The sequence below is a fragment of the Dromaius novaehollandiae genome, chromosome 3 (genome assembly GCF_036370855.1).
Source record: "Dromaius novaehollandiae isolate bDroNov1 chromosome 3, bDroNov1.hap1, whole genome shotgun sequence".
Classification (NCBI taxonomy): domain Eukaryota; kingdom Metazoa; phylum Chordata; class Aves; order Casuariiformes; family Dromaiidae; genus Dromaius; species Dromaius novaehollandiae.
Genome location: NC_088100.1, coordinates 72,104,174 through 72,122,557, shown reverse-complemented (window position 1 = coordinate 72,122,557; position 18,384 = coordinate 72,104,174). Strand labels below are relative to the sequence as shown.

Sequence of the window (18,384 nt, the reverse complement as noted above, 5' to 3'; positions counted from 1 at the left end):
CTTCTCCTTTGTGGCTCTGCTTCAGCTCCAAAGTAATTGCATTAAGAAGCCATAATCCCATTTCTGATATCATAGTTACCCAGAGGGAAGACTTCTAAATAAACTCAACAGGACACAGAGCAATTTGCAGATCACAATAGAAAATTCCTTCCTAGCTCAGTTCTGATAGTCACTAAAGGTGACAAAAAGACAGGGCTTTGGAATTCAAAATTTCCAATACCTAGAGTATCACTTGATTGATAATATTATTTATATCATACCATAACTGCATTCTACATTAGGACTGGATTTTAATGAAATTAAGGCAGTTCAAAATGAAGAAGAATGTTTGAAGATATTTTCAACATCTTTTAAACAAGCCTAATTCTCTACGACTTTGGTTTAAAATCTAGTCTTAAGCCTTCTATCTTGCAATTTCATACATGGTTATAATACACACTTACCAAAATTTCCTATATAAATAATACTGCGTATCTAACACTCCCCCTGTTGTGAATGTCAAAAATGTATCTTGGGTTTTTCTGCCATCTTAAGCTTGCCTTATCTTCATTCTCCACAAGCTTCTCCCCGTAGCTTCTACTTATCTACCCATGCACTCTGCAAAATATTTAGGCACCTAACTCCTCTAAAAATTCTGCCCTTGTTTTCTCTTTTCTCCAGTATAATTCCATGGACATTCTCATAAAACTGTTGGGACTGGATGGGGAATCAAGCTCAAAGTCTCCCCTGACAAGGCAGCAAGTAATAGCAGATGCAATCCGGATACAGTGTTTTCATTCACACTATGACTTGGTATTCTTCATGTTGTGTGCAGTGACTAACTTACTTGGGTAGGTATATGAATCACGAAAGATGATGAGGAAGAGGACATTTTAAAAGTACTGTCAACAGAAGGTAATGAAATTAAGATGAAATGAGCTAAGTTCAACTGTTTTAGAGTAACAGATTGTATTTGTGAGACGTGGGGGAGTGACTGGAAGTTCTTTGGATCAGATGGTAGGAAATACAAAGAGTCTAAATTCGTAAAGACAGATATGTTTTCATCTACACTCTTTGCTCTGGACTATTTTGTGCTTAAATATGCTTGAAGGGTGACCAAATTGCTTCTTTTGACGTGGTCTAGACTATAGAGGCTATCTATGCACCATCTATGCCACTTCTTGACTATCTGTGAAATATCTTTCTCTTCTTTGGTCCAAATCTGAAGTTCTTAAGCAGGAAAAATTCCAAATTAAGTACGTAAGAGGCCTGCTTAGGTGACAACTTTGGACAACTGCTGCACCCAAGAAGAAGAGTATCAGCTTGTTCAGCCACTGTGTAAATCCTTCTCAAGCGACTCCACTAGACTCTGCCATGAGTGGCCCCAGCAGTTTACATTTTCAAGACACTAAGAAAGGGCAATTCCGCTAGGGAATCTACACAGCGAGGGTCTACTTGACCCTCACCGGGGAGTGCCAGGCTCATGAACACGTTTCTCCCACCTGCTGGCTCCCAACTAACTGCCATCTGGTATACTGAGCACCAAGCTTTCTGCAGAGGCAAAAATGCGAGTGACTACGCCCCCCCCCCCCCCCCCAAGAAAAAACCCCTCATAAATACGAATTCCTCGACTGACTCAGACGGGACTCCCCACCCGAGTAACGCCGGCGACCGTCTAAACCGCAAAACCGCCCTGCGTTCAACAACATTTCCTCCCGCCGGCGACTCCTCATGATCGAGGCATCAGTCCCCGGTCATCACGGAGACCACGCGGGCACCGGGCTCCCCTCAACACCCTTCACCGAGCACCAGGCCCGCGATCGCCGCGGTAAGGCACCGCCCGCAGAAGCCTCCCGGCCCGCAGGAGCCGCCGCGCGCCGCCAGCAAATGGCGCCGCCCCGCCGGGCGTCCCGCGCCCCGCCGCGGCGCGTGCCGCCCTCCCGCGCCGCCATTTCCCTCGGCGCCGCCGCGGAGCCGTTACCCGCCGCGCAACGGGCCCTCCCGGGTGGGCGGGTGGGTGGCCGCCGCCGCCCCTGGCCCCTGGCCCCGCGGCGGCGCTTACCCGGCGGCGCGGCGGGCGAGCCGACGCCCCTCGGCGGCGGCGGCCCCCCGCGGGGGGCGGCGGCGGGCGGCGGCGGCGGGGCGAGGGCGGCGGTCCGGCGGCTGTAGGTGCTGTAGCCGCGGTGCGGGGCGAAGCGGCAGACGGCGCGGCCGCGGTGCGTACAGTTGAAGAGGTAGCAGCTCAGCTCCGCCGCCTCCCGCGGCCGCCCGGGCCCTTGCACCACGGCCAGCGTGCAGCGCGGCTCGGCGCAGCAGGCGTCCAGGCACTGCCGCCAGCCCGCCACGGCCGCCGGCGCCCGCAGGAAGGTGGCGCCGGCCGCGATGGAGTCCTTGGTGCGGATGATGGAGTCGGGCCTGGCGGAGAAGCCGCCGCCGCCGCCGCACTGCTCCCCGCCGCCCGCCGCCGCCGCCGCCGCCGCCGCGGGGCCCGGCTCCTCCTGCTGCAGCTGCCGGCGGAACTCCTCCAGCAGCGACTCCACGCCCGAGATCTGCGAGCGCAGGTCGGCCAGCGGCGCCGCGCACTGCCCGCCCGGCAGCACGGCCCGCCCGCCCAGTGCCGCCAGCACCATCAGCACCAGCGCCGCCATGGCCCCAGGCGGCGGCGGCGGTGCGCAGGCGGGAGCGGCGGCGGCGGGAGACGGCGGCGGCCCCGGCTCCCCCCGCCGGCACCCGCGAGCGCGGCGCGGGGAGGCGCCGGCCCCGCCCGTGCCCAGCGCGGCGCCGCGGCGCGGCGGGGCTCAGCACCGCCGCCCCGAACAGCTCCGGCGGGCGGTGCCGCCCGGCATGGCCCCGGCGCCGCCCCGGCCCCTCCGAGAGACCCCCGCCGGGAGGCCCCGCCCCACCGAGAGGCTCCGCCCCGCCCCGCCAGGAGGTTCCGCCCCGCCCGGCCGCGGTCTGCCTTCAGCCCAGCCTTTCCTCAGGTTTTAAAGAAGCTTTTTTTTTTTCTTTTTTTCCCCTCTAAAAGCAGGTTTAAAAAATATTCTCGCTGGCAGACGCCTCGGGGGAACCTTTGTACGCCTTGCACAAAACCCGGGTACAATGTTTTGGAAGGGAGCCCATGCAATGAGTTGACACCAAAAAATCCTCACGGGCAGGTGGTATCTGAAGCCCTTGGAGGTGGTGTGAAGATGAGGGAAACAAAAAATAAGTTGTGGAGGTCTCCCTCCTAGAACTAGCCTTTCTGCTCAGAAGTAACAAAAAAAAAATCCAATGTGCGAAAATGCAACAAGCAAAATCATCACATTTTCTGTTTTAGCAACAAATCGCAAGCATGCTGGTTAAGAACTGGTCGCGGAAGCTCTCGGAGTGAAGGCTAAATGTATTTTAGAGGAATGTTTCATATTAGAAATCATCAGTTTTAAAACTGTTGTGATTTTTGCTTTAATTTTATCATCAAATGATGGCCTTGCTGGTTGTGTGACACAAGTGAACCTCCCTGAAAATCCACAGCCCCCCAAACAGCTGCCGAACTGCTTTTTCGTTAGATGGATGGAGCCTTGAAGCAATGAAGTGGCACATTCAGATCTACTGGCATTAAGAAATATGAACACGCCCGTACATGTGTAGAGATGGTGGTGGGCTTTGCACTGCATACAGGGAGGTCGTGTGTGTATTTTTTCTTTGGTAGTAAGAGGTCAAGGTTAAGTGATACCTCTGTGCTTGTTTTATTCTCGCAAGCATCTTTAAACACAGACTCCTATTATATATTACTGGAATTACTGGAGAGGTTTTATCTTAACAGATGCATCTAAAAATGATCATTATGGCAGGGTATTTGAAACAGGACCAAAGTGGGGGGGTGGGGTGGGGGGAAAGGTGTAGTAGGAGTGGCTTTAAGGCATCTTTTTATTCCCTCATATTTTTGGGTTCTTGTAGGCCAAGTCTTTAGCATTATGCAGAATTGACCCAGAAGCAAATCTACTTCAATATCCTGCCATCATGGGCCTTAGATGTTGCCCAGGCAATTTGCATGCAGCTTAGGTTTTTATTGCAATTTCTCCTCCTCCTCCCCAAATCACAGGACTGTAGTTCACCCTTTGCAGCAGGTTGGTCAGCCGGCAGTGCAGCTTTTGAAGACTGCTTTCCTCTGGCTATGTACTGTGTGGGTTCTCTGAATTTCTAGAGTTAGATTTTTGAGACTTTAATTTTCCTGTCAGATTTAGTTGAAAATGGTCAATGTACTCAAACATTACAGGGGAAGAAGAATGTGGCAGATAGACAGTAAGATGATATAATCTTCATTTCCTTCGAAAATCAAGCTAAAATGTTAGGGCTTTTATTGTTAAGGTAAAGTTTTGGAAAGGCGACTGATCTGCTCATGATAGAGTTACTCTTGGGCAGAGACTGTGAAGCACTGGTTTGCCAGCTGTGACACTGGCTTGTTACTGCTCTGCTGTTGTTGCACCCTCTGCTACTGCTTGTGCTACCAGAAAATATAAATACCGCCATTACGCTGGTTGGAGCCGGCAGGGTGAGCAAGCGTACCATGTTGCCTATTGCTCATCACTTGTTCACAGTCACCAAAGTTTTGGGGCTCCTCTGTTAGAGCAGCAGCTCCTAGTGCTCGGCCCATTAGCAGGGGCCCATTTACAGGGCTTTAGAGGCTCCCTGGTGCCACCACCCCCAGCGTATTCAGTTTTACCGGTGAGGTGGCCCCGGCTTGCCTGCAGCGGTGACAGCACGTCCGGGAGAGGTAGGATGGCTTCTGCCGGGGGGCAGAGCTCCCACCTGCTGGCCCTTCTCCCAGAAACCCCTCAGAGAAATGTTGACTTTCTGTCACTTCATAGTGAGGAAGGTATCCCCCAGGAGAGGGTGGACTATTATTCAAGCAGATGGACATTTTAGAGTTAAAGAAGTGTATAGCTGGAGAAAGTTAATTGTACTGTTGGTTTGCTTCAGCAACACTTATGCCTGCTTGATGCTGAAACTTTTTCCCAGTAGGGATAAGGATGACATGCCTAATTCGGTACTTAGAAGTTTTGAGGCTGTCCTCAGAGTCACCTTTTCAACAAGAATGTGTAAGTGCAGCAGATTTTTTCCTATTTATGCTAAAGTAGAACTTGCTTTGTTGCCTAATTTTCTTGAATTAGAAAGCACATCTCACGTTATTTTTGCCTTGTGAGAAAGAGCACATTCATAGTTATTCTGAGTTTTATTCAGAAGGTGGCAGCAGCTTATTACTTATATAAAATAGATTGCTTCTTGTTAATGTACGTCTGAATGTAAATAAATACTTATGTTTAATTGCTTGTTTCTTTACTGGTTCATTGTTGTGGATTTCTTGGATTTTCTTTAGGCCGTAGAGTTGCAAATCTAAATTAATTTTTAGTTTTTTTCAATAATATGTAAGATATTTTATTCCTGCCTGCCATGAAGTGAAACTTTGGAACAGTTTGATTTTCAAACAGAGGGCGTTAGAGATTCATGAAGATATATGGCAGGTTTCTAGTTCATTTTACCTTTTCTAAGGATGCATGCATATATCACTGTTTATTGTCCAAACATGCACTTCATAGGAATGTGGGATAGTTAAAGAGAATGCTAGCTTTCTCTTCCAAAATGTGATGATTAGACAGCACATATATTCCTTATATCTAAACAATATCTGACAGAGTAATACAGTATTTCAGAGTTCATGAATATTCATGTTTCCAACCATCTGTTGATTAGTTTTAATCCCTGATCATATTCAAAATCCATAAGACGATCAAAATTGGGAGTAAAATGTGAGTGCATCTGTTTTTCTTTTTCTTTTGATACACTTTTTCCAAAGTAAAGAAGTAGGAAGGGAAAAAAAGTCAGGACAGGAAGATAATGGGATAAATAGGATGGAAGGAAATGGAGTGGGTGGAAAGGCAGCAGAAAGAAAAGGCAAAGGGCCACCCAGGCTTCCTCATTTGAATTGCGTTTCTATGGACTAGTGTTTTCATTTTTGTTGGAATATGTATTCAAATAAGAAATATGTCTTCCTTTACATTTGGTGTCTTCTGGACGCTCTGTAAACAGCTAACACATAACGCAGTCTTATCTGTGGAAAATGTGTTGTCGGCAGGATGCTGTCATTAAACACACTTTCTGTATTCCAGCTTCTCTATAAGAATCTGTCATTTAAACGCCCATGATAAATACAAATTTTCTTGGATGCTGGAATGAACCATTGATTGACAGCTGAGTTTGAACAGTTTGCCCCCGAATGAATTGAAGAGATAACCTTTTCTTTGTAGCTGGGCGATTCAGGTTTCAGACTGTGAGAGTGAAAGCCACGGCATTCAGCAGAAATTAGAGCGGGTAGGATGGTAAATGTTAGCAGTGGGAGCAGAGGAATTACAGGTATATAATTCAGCTTTTGTGTTTCGTCATTTTGTAGTATTTCTCATTCCTCCCAAGCAAAGTTGTGTAATGTTATAGTACTGGTGTTATGAAAACAGCAGGAGGAATCATTATTCAAGTTCATAAATGAAAAATGTAATAATGAAAATGTTTCATATCATATTGATTATGTATACATCCTACAGTGCTGCAAGTTAAAAAAGGCGAGTACAGTTACAGTTAAGATGATTTAATCCATTGTAGTGTATGGAAACAGTTTTGCTTACCCACTTTAAGAACAGAAAAACAGCCAAGCTCAATCTTGGCAATGTGTGTGTGTATAATTTTGCTTTCTCTTTTCTGCTATATTAATATCAGTGTATAAAAAGTATGAGCTCTGCTAGTTGTTAAAGTGGAATATTACTAACAAAAAACTCTCCTTTCTGTATGCTTGACTATATTATAATTGTGTCTAACACAGAGCAAGTATCTTACTAAAATAGGGAAGGAGATAGACATGGAAAAAAGGCTTGAGATCGTTTTTTAAAGACCCTTCCCCAGCAGCAGCGGTGGTAAGGATGATGCTAAGAAATACACATCATGTGATTACTGTAACATAACACTGGTATGTGCTGTGATTGCTTCTCTGCCCAGATACTGCATAATTGACTGCACAGCATTAGCCAGACACCACGTGGTATGAGAACAGATACTATGATGGAAAAGGCACTAAGGCTTTGGTACAGAGATAAATCTTAAGAAAACCCTCCCTGTAAAAAAAGGTGATGGGTAGGGATGAGAGGAGGGAAACACTTTTGTAAAGTGAAGTTATTAACCGTATTTATTACCTGTTTTAAGGTGAAATTCACTGTGAGAGGAGAGGTCACATAATGATTGTTCTCATCACTGCTCAGGCATAAGTGCTATTAGAGTGAACTGATTGATTCATCGAAATCAAGCATAGAGGTGAGCAAGGGAAAAACAGGAGTAGTGTAAAGCTCAGCAAATGAATCCTGATATTGCTGATAGAATAGTATCACCCTTTCACTATGATTCTAGGTTGGACCTTGGAAAAATGCAGCATTTCTTTCCAACATGGAATACACCAAATATTCCTTCAGCAACCTTCTGGTCAGTGCAATTGTACCAGCAAGAAGGATGTAAAATTGCAGTCCGGGAGGTGAAGGACAATAGTCATTTTATTTTTTTTAAAGAGATTATGCTTAAAATAAGCAGAGGGATTCCTAGAAATACTTTTCAGGGGAAGGAGACATGAGAGCAGTAGGTTTATAACTGGAATTTCAGCCAGTTCTGTGGAGATATATTACCTCTATTAAAACAAACAGTAAAAACCTAATTTGACATGCTTAGTCCAGCTCAAGCTGGGTGTACAGAAAGTCATTGTACTCCTAAACAGCACCATTAATATGGGAATGGTTGAGAAAATAAAGACGGCCCAGTACCATGCATTTTTTACAGGCAGCATATTTTAATCTTTGCAGACAACACTCTGCCCGTATTTGTACTGGAGCACGACAACCTGTGCTTCAAACTTTTAGCTAAGCAAAGATTTGTATCATCTGTGTCCACTATCCAGTGAAAAAAAATTTTCTTCTCTATATTCAAATCACAGAAAAGTTTTTCATTTGCTGGATGGAAGTGCAAAACTGACAGCCTAAATCATTTATATCTGGATTTTTTCAAAATATATGAAGCTTTGATATTATGCATAAAACTACAGAGAATTGCTTCCCAGACGGAAAATATCTAGCTGAAAAATTGGCTCATTGCTATTTCAGCTATGTGCTGTTGTGCAGTATGGTGGGCTGATAGAAATCAATTGGGTAATAAGCTCATGAATAGTGAGTCAATGGAAGCTGGGGCAGCCTTGACATTGATCAGTTATGTCAAGATTTTCTAACAGTTTACAAAATAGTACCATGTTTTGCAGATGTTGCTGAATTAGCAAATAAACTGGACATGGCCACCAACACTCCTCTTTCTGTTAGCAACCACTCATGATTTTTCATTCAAAGGGCAAAAAGAAGCTGATTAGTTCTCTGTGAGCAGTTTTATATGGGATGTTTCATTTACACATTTTCTGAATTTAATACGCTGCTTTAAATGAGCAATTTTGAATTTCATGGCACTTCTTATTTCTTTCTGGCAATTTCCAAAATCTTCAGACAATCCAGGGCTTCAGGGACGTTCATACAGACAGTAGAACCTTTGCTGATGCTGCAGAAAACCAGAAATACAGTAACGATAACGTTTTACTTACCAGCAACAGTAGAAGTAATGAGCTCGCTGGATAGCTTGATCTGCGATGGAATATGCCAGCATCCTCCACTGCTGCTTTTTAAGGCTTCCTTTTAACCTCCATTACAAAATACAAAACTCATTTTAAACTCAGATCTACTTCAGTTTTCCTTCCAGACACTTCTGTTATCATCTTTTTCCTGTGAATGATAAGCAAGAGAAATGACTGTAGCAACCACTATTTACAGTTTTAATCCATTGTGTTACAGCTGATAGCTCTCCAAATGATTTTTCTAAAGCAAGTTCATGGATAAACCTTTGTTGTTAACTGCTGAGGATTCATTGGCTAGGATTTAATAAATCAGCTAGCATGTTAAAAATGCAACCTGAAATAGCTTGAGGTTCCTGCTGTCGTATTTTTCTACTACCTTAGGTGAATGTAGCCAGGATTAGATGAGAAGAAAATCAGATTCATGCAAAAAAATGTTTTAGTTCTGAACCTTGACAGTTGAAAATAGCCAAAGACTGTTCTTGGTCTTCAAGTAATTAATTATTAATAATAAGTGATAGCTTGTGGCCTTGCTACATACTTCTATTTGCTTAGCCACTATTTTGTCAATAAAGTAGCGCCTAATGTATTTTTTGTTACAGGCATAAAAAGTGAATTTGTGATAGCTGGAAGCACATTTTTTTTTTAATCTGAAGGTGCAGAAACAAGTGTCAGTAGATCCTCTCTCTGTTGCAGGGCAAAGCAAATAGCTTGCCCTCCCAAGGAAAAACTTCTATCGACTTCAGTAGGCTTTAGGTCGCAATCATGATCTACATCTCTTATTTAGGAATTGAAAATCCTGACAGATATCTACGAAAGGAGGGCTATGAGAGAGAAATTAATCCATGTTAACAACATACTTTGAGGTCATTGCATTGAATAATTCAATGATACATTTAAATATTCTTGCTGACTTTTTTTGCTTTGTTGGTACAAGTCCTTGTATTTCTGGACGGTTTCATATTAACTGCTGTCACTATTGCATTGAAAGTCACACAGACAAATGGATTTTAGGTGTGTTGTGACTTGCCTGTTAATGGGAGCTCTTATCTGAGTTTTATCCCAGGCATTTTACTTCTATCCTTGTTAAAAAAGTCTTTGTGGGCTTCAGAGGAGGAGAGGTTCACTTACATGGAGGGTTAATTAATTTACATGGGTTTATACTGGGCTGCAACTCACACATTTGGCAGTAGAATTTGAGGCAAAATGACTTGAATTCAGATAATCATCCAGTTCCTAATGTTCTTCCCATACGTTATCTCACAGCTGACAAACTGGGCATGGAAAATACCCCAGACTGTGTCAGCATAAAAAAGAAGCTGTTGTGTCCCAGTCACCAGTAATTCATGTACCGTCCCAGTATGTAAGATATAAGCTGTAGAGATGTGACTAGGACATTTCTGAGGGACTATCTGGACCTTGGTTAAGCTCAGATACAGATTACCTGGATAACTGTGTAATGAAGATGCACTGCTCTCACTAACAAAAAAACTCCTAAATATGACATAGATTTTGTTTCAGGAAGTGTAAGTTTTCACATTTTCCCAGCGCTTTGGATTGTGTTATCATTATGAAACATCCAGATGCTCGAATATATGTCTCAACTGTCTGCATATTGTGAATTTCCAGAACTGGGCTGGTGGTATGCTTGAAAAAGACTTTTTAAACTAGAATTTCTGCTTTCTTACTTGAAATGTGGCCTGGAAATATTGAAATAATGACCATTCTACTAGTGTTTCTGCACTTCTTCTCCTGGCTCATCTGAAAACCAGCAGTAAGAAGACACTTATTGCTGAACCTCAGAAGAAACTCTCCTGAAGCTCAGATCTGAAAAGAGTCGAGGATCCCAACATTTTGACCAAACCAGTTTGTTCCTTACTGTGTTTCTATTAGAGACAGCAAAATAAAATACTTGGACTTGAACAATCCTGAGCTTTTATATATTTTTGATCAAGGTATTACATTCTTACGTCACCAAATTGTCCTCCAATCGGTGTAAGTGATTGTGAATGAATGCAGTTTATAAACAGCAATATCCTTTTTACTCTCAGGCAGTTTTCTTGTGGCTAATATTGCACAGAAGTTATTTCTATGTGAAATTTGGAAACTGTGATTAGAAGTAACTCAATTCACAGTGAGTGTGTAGTCTGAATGTCATGAAGCCCCATTTTAAATGGCTTTCATCACATGGTCAGGAGAGAGTGTAGTATATACATTCTTGATGCTTTTGGAGGTAAAAGACTGCCCATGTTTTTGTATCTGCAAAAGCTACAGAAAAGCTGAAGGACTAATCCTGCGAACATAGCACCAACGTAATAAGTTAGCGGGCTGAGTGAGATGTGCCTGGCTGACAGCTCGTATTGCTGGCTGGAAGTCATATTCACATCTGGAAGAGTTATGAGGTGTCACTATAGGATAATTATAGAGCTGCTTGATTGTTGAACATTATTATTGTTATTGCTTGTTTGTAAAACATACATACATACAGTCCAATACTTTATTTTGATGTAACTACTGAATTTATTTGTTTTTCTAATCTGATTAGCTCTTGTAGCAGAGATCTTGCTGGATCTGCAGGTGGCCAGACTTCAACCCATTGCTGTCTGCTGGTATACAATCTGCCTGTATTCAAGTTCTTAATACTTGAATACATACATTTTTTGAATCCCCATTCACTCAGTAAAAATCCAGTGTCCTCTTTGAGGGCCAAAACATTTGGATATGCTTGGGAAAAGTATCTAAATGTATTGCTTTATTAAATCAACCTCACAGATCTTATTGTTAGGTACCTCCAACTTGGAGTCAGAAGAAGTTTCTCTGGTCCTGTGTAACCTTCCTACCAGATACCAAGGAAAGTTTTGGATAGTGTGTGGGATTGACCGTTCAGCTGAGAGGTAGACTAAAGTGATATTATTTTGTATATGGTTTTCGGGTACCTTTGAGTAGCTGTCAGTAAAACTGTTCGGCTTTGTTTAATGTTATTAAAAATATCCATCCTCTCATTCATTAGCTTTTTCATTTCTGATGGTGACTTTTTGATCCAGAGGAGGAGAGAATGTTTTTCCCCTCTCTGTTTCCAGGAAACAGGGTAGGAGAATCATGTGACTTAAAGCTGTCGTGACAGATACAAGTTAGTATTTTAACTATATTATAATCACATTGTATTCATACAACTGTTACTCAGCCCATATTTTCAAGAAGAAAATAGGCAAAATATATTAAGATAGTCCTCTCAGCTTCAGCAGCAAATGATTCTTAGTGGAAATACAGTTTCTTTGGGTGGGTATTCTGCTAAAAAAAAAATTATTTTTGTATTTTTTCAAGAACTGTGCCAACACCCATCTCATGGTTTACTTACAGCATACATATGCCCTGGCTGCACTATGGGAACAACAAAGAGGGAAGGACTTTACAGTAGTTTTTTCAACTGTGATATTAACAAGGCATTTCAGCTTTGCTTACTCACTTTTCATGAGCTGTTGCCAAAATTCCAAGTCTGAGAATCATTTCACTGGTATTAGTTGCTATTTGATATGTCCTGGAAAGGAATATCATCTCACGGTAAAGGCTTTTTAAAATCTCATATTTTATTCCATGATGTTTGAACCTTTCCATTGTGAGATTGTAGATATTTGCCCTTTGTCTCTCCAGCAGTCTGATATAGAAAGGAATGGCAGACGTATTATACATTTAAGTATTGCATAAGCATCCGTAGCCTGTTCAGTAAAAATAACACAACTATTCATAGGCTGGCATCACATTTGGTTAAGCTACCACTTAGTTAAACACCTATTCTTAATGTTCTGCATCATTTATTATTTGATTACTAGAAATGTATCCTATTCCATTAGGCTAATTTCAATTACTTATTAATCTGTGTATTGTTTTAAACAGCTTATCAATAGCCTGCATGACGTACCCAGTGTAAAGTTTTCCTGTAATAAAGCCACCAGATACTTGCAACAGATTGCCAAATTCTCACCCTCCAGTGCCCCAGCAAGCTCACAGCCTTTTAACATTCATACGGACACATTAATCCAGGTTGTCATTGCAAATCCAAAGGCAGCAGGAACACTCCTGCACAACCCTTCAGCTTTAGAATTCAAGAAATGGCATATTTTTTTGTTTGTTTATCTGCTCTTTTTTTTTTTCCTATTGCAGGCTTTTGCCTTTATTAGCAAGCATAAAGGAAACATCTGCTTAAACAACTTCTGTATTCAATGGTGTATCCATGTGATTTTTTTCTCTAAGTGAACTCCTGGGTACCTTTCACATCTTGAAGTAAATCCTCAGTACAGGTGTTGCATTTACTCTTCCAGCATATCCTGGTTCCAGATCAGGGCATTGTGTAAGCAGAGCCTGGCCAGCTAGAAGAGATTGGGCCTCCACTTCAAGCTGTAGGTTTGATTTATACTAGAAATAAATTTGCATTCTTTCCTCTCCCCCCACCCCAGCCCACATACTGCACAAACCTTAGGGTCTGTTCCCCCTCCTCAATTGCACACGCTCTCTCTCTCAAACAGGACACAACCCTTCTGCATTTTCTGTCCTTCCCTCTCCCAGGCAAAAGCACATCACTCCTGCCCACCTCACCTCTCCCAAACAGGATGCAGCCTTCGCGCCCCCATTCCTCTGCCTCCTCCTTCCCATCTGCCAGGCAGGACCACCTACCTCTCCCAAACAGGACACCAAGCTTGTGTGCCTCTACTTTGAAGCCCGTGCCTTTCTCCTCAGTAAATGTGATCTGAGTTTAATTCTAAAATTTAAAATCCTTCTTTGATTTCTTTTGGTTATGCAAAGAAAGGAGAGAGACTTTCTGAACTTAATACCTTTATTATATACAGTACAGTGGTAGGTGAGGGATTACGTTAACATACTCACCAAGGTCATGAAAAGGCAGGTTTTGCTCGTTTCCCCACCAAGACTCTAGGGGCATTACACTACTTCTTTAGCTAACACAAGTTTCTGTGTCTTTCTGAACTTTATTTGCGTTAGAATAACAGGATAAGAATTTGGTCATTTGATTTGATAATTTGCAATGCCTTCTTTTGAAACAAACCTCTTGATTCATTTGGGGGATAACAATGTGGCACTTTCATCCCAGTCCACTCTGGTGAGAAGGGATGTCACGATCTGTTTAGCAGTTGTTACAGCTCAAGACCAGGGTTTTCTGCAAGTGTTCCTTCTCCTTTCTCCTCACTTGGTTGTGGTTCAGGCTGCTGTGGTCCAGCTAGGTATGCAGTTAAGCCCGGCCATCCTCAGTCTAGTCAAACTGAAGAAAAGGGGCTGAAGCAGCCAGACAGGTCTTGCGTTTCCAAGTCCCTTTCAGACTGCCCCCCCTCCTTCCCCTATTCACTTTTCCACACCAACCTATTTGCACCATACAGGCAACACCAGCTCTGCCGCGAGGCTGCACCTAATGGTCCCCTACAGAAGTCCCTCGTGTTCACTCATTCACACTGAGCTAATTCCCTGCTTCCATACTGCCCCTCAAAGGTGGCTGCACAGAAAAAAATCACTCCTACAAAACCAGGTCACCAGCAGCAAATTCGTCCCACAGCCCCATCACCAAACTCCTACATGGAAAATTCCACTTTGCCCCCAAGGTGGCCACTGCCAACACACAGCGTCACCCTGTCCTCACAGCAGTCAAATCACTCCCAGAGCTGGGGCGAAGTCGCAATTGCCTGCACAGTGCAGTTGTATTGGCATGAATCAAAGCAGATCTGAGTTTGAAAGCTGCTGAGTCTGTCTCCAGCAGTGGGACATGACATTTTATGGGGTGATCAGGTTCTCGCTGGGAGAGGAGCAAGTGCAGAAGCTGAGACTTGGAAAGAAACTGTTCTTCTCTACCTCAAGGATGAAGGAAGATTCTGTATTGGCAGGTAAAATCTTGTGGTCCACTTGCTTCCTCCTCAGTTCAGGTACTGCAAAAACATATACAGATTTGGGACAGCGTGAAGCACCTCATAGTTGCTACACCAGGGCATGGTTACCTCAAGCCTGCAGGCAGCCTGGGTGTCTAGTTCAGATTTCTGCCAGCCTCGTCCTCCTTGCTGGGCTGTGCTGTTCTCCAAAGCCCATACTTCTGGTGCAAGGAGAGTGCTCCATTGTGCTTTATGTGGCTTTTCATTTTACTTTCTTCACAGTAATATCTGAGCATAGCCTGTAAGCAATGATGGAGCTGATACTTGCCACAAACCAGTCATACTCATCACCATCTTGGAGGAAAGTATGTGTTTGGAGTAATGCTTTGTTTTAATAGGATTTTGGTTTTGTTTATATTTTTATACACACACACACACACACACACACACACACACACACACACACACACACAGACATATACAATGCACATTTTTTTTCAGAAAAGGCAAGGCTCAAGAATAGTGTCTTTTCTGAAGGGTGGAGGATGGTAATACGGCGGTGGATGGAGGTGGTTCTCGCTGGCTGTAATAGTTCATTCTTTAGCCTCAGGCTCTGTCCTGAAAGGATGAAGCCACAGGTGGGCTTATCCTTACAGCAGGAAGTGCCACTTTATCTTAGGAACAGGGTTCTGTACCACAGCCTTCATGCCTTGTACAAACACATGAGAAACTATGCGATTCCTCCCCACTGCTTTTAAAGAACAACAAATAAAAGTGAAATGGATGTTAAAACGTCTAGATCCTTGATATCCGTTATCAGCTGGGATGCTGCCAACGGTCAGAAAGTCGTAAGCTATCTCTCTTGCTCATCTGACTTTTGACTTCAATATGGGTTAATCGAGTTGCTAAAAAAAATAAAGCAGGTTTGCATTTGAGGGATAAGCTTGATGGTAGGGAGAACAGATTACTGTAATATTGTGAAAGAAGTGTTTTCTATCTGCCCTGAGAAGTTGTGATTAACCTGTATGAGGCCAGAACTATGTATTATAAATGAGCGGAAAGCATCCAAGCTATTCATGGGCAACTTACTAGGCAACTTACCTATTTTAAAGCAGTCATACAGCACCTGGTGCAGCATTTTTAAGGGTAGACTTTAAAGCCTTTCATTTTAAACAGTAGTTGCATGATCTGTAATTGTAATATACTGCTGTAAACCACCACTACTGTACTCTGTATTACCTCTGTGACTGCTCTTTCCTCAGTGGGCTCTGAAAGAATAACTCAGACAAGTTTCATTTATTGTTGCTTCACACTTCCTTGCCACAATAATATGCTTTGTTAATAGGTTAACAAGTACTCCCTGCTCCCTTTCTTCTTGTATGAAAAGATTGAACAGGTCCTAGAAAACACTCTCCAAATCATCTAGCATCCTCCAGATCTTGCAATATTAATAATGTTCCCTGCCCATTTCCAATCTTTTTCTCTGTCAGTCTCTAGCTTTAGAGTCACATTCAGAGACCTTCATATAACTCCTGACTGGATGCTGCTTTCAATCCACTCCCTCTGGAAATTATATTATGTGTATATGATTCTGTGATATGAATATGTACATATAATGCTCTAACTTCACTAGAGAGGAAGCTGAAGATCTGACCCAGAATGTGTGCACTGAAATGTTGAGATTACTTATCATTATCTACAAGTGGAAATGTAAAATTACATGATTCCTAATTTACATTATACTGAAAGAACATCTAAGGTGAGTGTAGGAGTAATGAGAAATGATCAATAGACTTTTTTCCTTTATGGTTAGGAAATATGTTTTAGAAATGTGCTTTTAGGTGAGTCATTTAATATATCATGCTTTGGACACATGAATGAAAATCAAGAGGTGTCATCTGTACATCTCTGAAGTTTTGGAGAGAGACGGTATGCAGAGTGCTCTCCTAGTTTGCTGAAGTTTTCCATAGCTCAGATACTCAGTCTCAACAGGAGTTAATATACAATCTAGTGTGTAAGAAGCATGGACTGTGCCTTTTTAATCTGACTATTTGGTCTTCTATAAAATCCTTTTCCTGAAGCTAGCTCTCTGAAATGCCAAGCTGTACTCACAAACTCCATGTGAATGTGTTGCCAAAATATACCTTCCTCCACTTCTGATGTGTTACAGGACTGTGAGGTCCTAGAGCCAGCCAATTAACTCTTCAAAGGAGACATAGGTAATTTTTTTCAAACTAATAAATGTGCAGTCTTCTCTGGTTCCACCTGTCCATTGCTAATACCAAGCTCTGTGGTAGTGAATAAAGAAGAGCTAAAGTCAATGAGGTAGATTACTTTTATTGTATTCTCTAGAACAGAGAATATTCTCTCTTCAGATAAGAGAGCAGTTGAGCTGTGAAGCCATTTGACATAAGGATGAGCCTCATTAGACCTCCAGAATAGGGACTTTGTTTAGTATTCCAGTCGGGGCATGTTGGTGACTGAAGTTGACTTCAGTTTCCCTTTTTGAGTGGGCATCTGTGACTGTGTCGGATTTGGAGGCACTGCCATGAGGCATGTGCTCCATTCCAGTGTAGGGGAAGAGGCCCTGAGTATGCAGAGTAGGGCGTTAGGCTGCACGCACCAAAGGGGCAGGCACGACACTGGTCCACTGTGCCATGAGCAGGTGGCAAGGGACCCTGGCAGTTTTGGGGGTGCATGTGGAGAGAGGTATTGGGCTGTGCAGCCGTCTCTGCACCTGCAGCATGAGGGGCTGCCTGGGGACATGCTGTGGCTGTGGGGGAGAGAGCGGAGAGTGCGCAGTGTCCTTCCTGTAAGAAGATGGATCATATGGACTTAAAGCCTCTGAATAGCCCAGAATAGAAGTAGAAAAACTGGTGTTTGTGGGTTGGAAGGGCTGCCATGGGGCAAGAGAGAGCAGAGCCTGTTGGAGGTGGTTAGCAACTTTTCCAGGATACTTCTGTGCTTTTACCGAATCTAATTGCCTCCAGCACAGCCCCACTGTGTGCAGCTGTACATTTGCATGCTGGCCTGCAGCAAGGTGTGCCCCATTTATAAGTATTTCTTGAGTTGTCTACTCTTATGAATCCCACATGGATTTTTGGAGAGGCCATGGACTTCCTGGAGACATGAGGTGAGGAAATAGCCCAATTATGCTTAACCACAGACTTTTCGTAAGTGCAAAACACTCAGGTGCAGGTGCTGAGCAAGGGAGACTAGGGGCGCTGGGGCAGGGAGTCTGCAAAACCTGTGAAGGAAATTGCAAGCAGAAGAGTCAGCTTCTTCCATTGATGGGTCCCAAAGGAAAAGTTAAGCCAAAGTTAAATTAAGATGCCTGATGCACATGGATATTTGCATCTGCTTGGTAAATGATGCCCTGGACATGGAGGATGAAGTGAGAGACCCCCCACTCTTCTCCCTCTGGTTTGCAAAAATGAGTTCATCACAGCATATCAAGTGGCTGAGTCAAAAATCAGCAGACTTTGGCAGCAGATTATAGCAATAAAAAATAGAATTAAGAACTTGACTCTAAGATTGTTGCCATCTCTGAAACAGGGTCTTTCCAAAATGGTTGACAGTCTTCTCTGCTTATGCTGCACAATTAACTATTCTGCATTTCCTGCTGAATTTAGGTTAATTGAAGTAAACAATGATGCACAAGGGGAGAACTGGACAATTCCATTTTTAGATATTAATAATTCAGAACCATATTTGAAAACAACTGAGGGATATATACAATACATCATAGAGTTTTTTATTATCCATCCACTGCCTAGCCACCCACACAGAGATCTGGATGCTGTTTCTACTTGGAAACAATATAGCATCCTCATATCTGAGGCTTGTTTAAGTATACAGATA

At 43.2% G+C, this 18,384-nt stretch overlaps 1 protein-coding gene across 5 annotated transcripts in view; it reads right to left on the bottom strand.

The window, feature by feature from the left end:
* LRP11 (LDL receptor related protein 11) overlaps window positions 1-2,887 on the bottom strand; it is a 46,197-nt gene extending 43,310 nt beyond the window's left edge. For 3 of the 5 annotated variants that reach the window (XM_064509163.1, XM_064509165.1, XM_064509167.1), the window contains exon 1: window positions 2,042-2,887. In XM_064509163.1, coding sequence (XP_064365233.1) covers window positions 2,042-2,627 — 586 coding nt within the window. In that variant the 5' untranslated portion in view covers window positions 2,628-2,887. The remainder of the gene's footprint in view (window positions 1-2,041) is intronic. The other 2 variants (XM_064509166.1, XM_064509164.1) reach the window with 2 other exon arrangements.
* Between the last annotated feature and the right edge of the window lie 15,497 nt (window positions 2,888-18,384).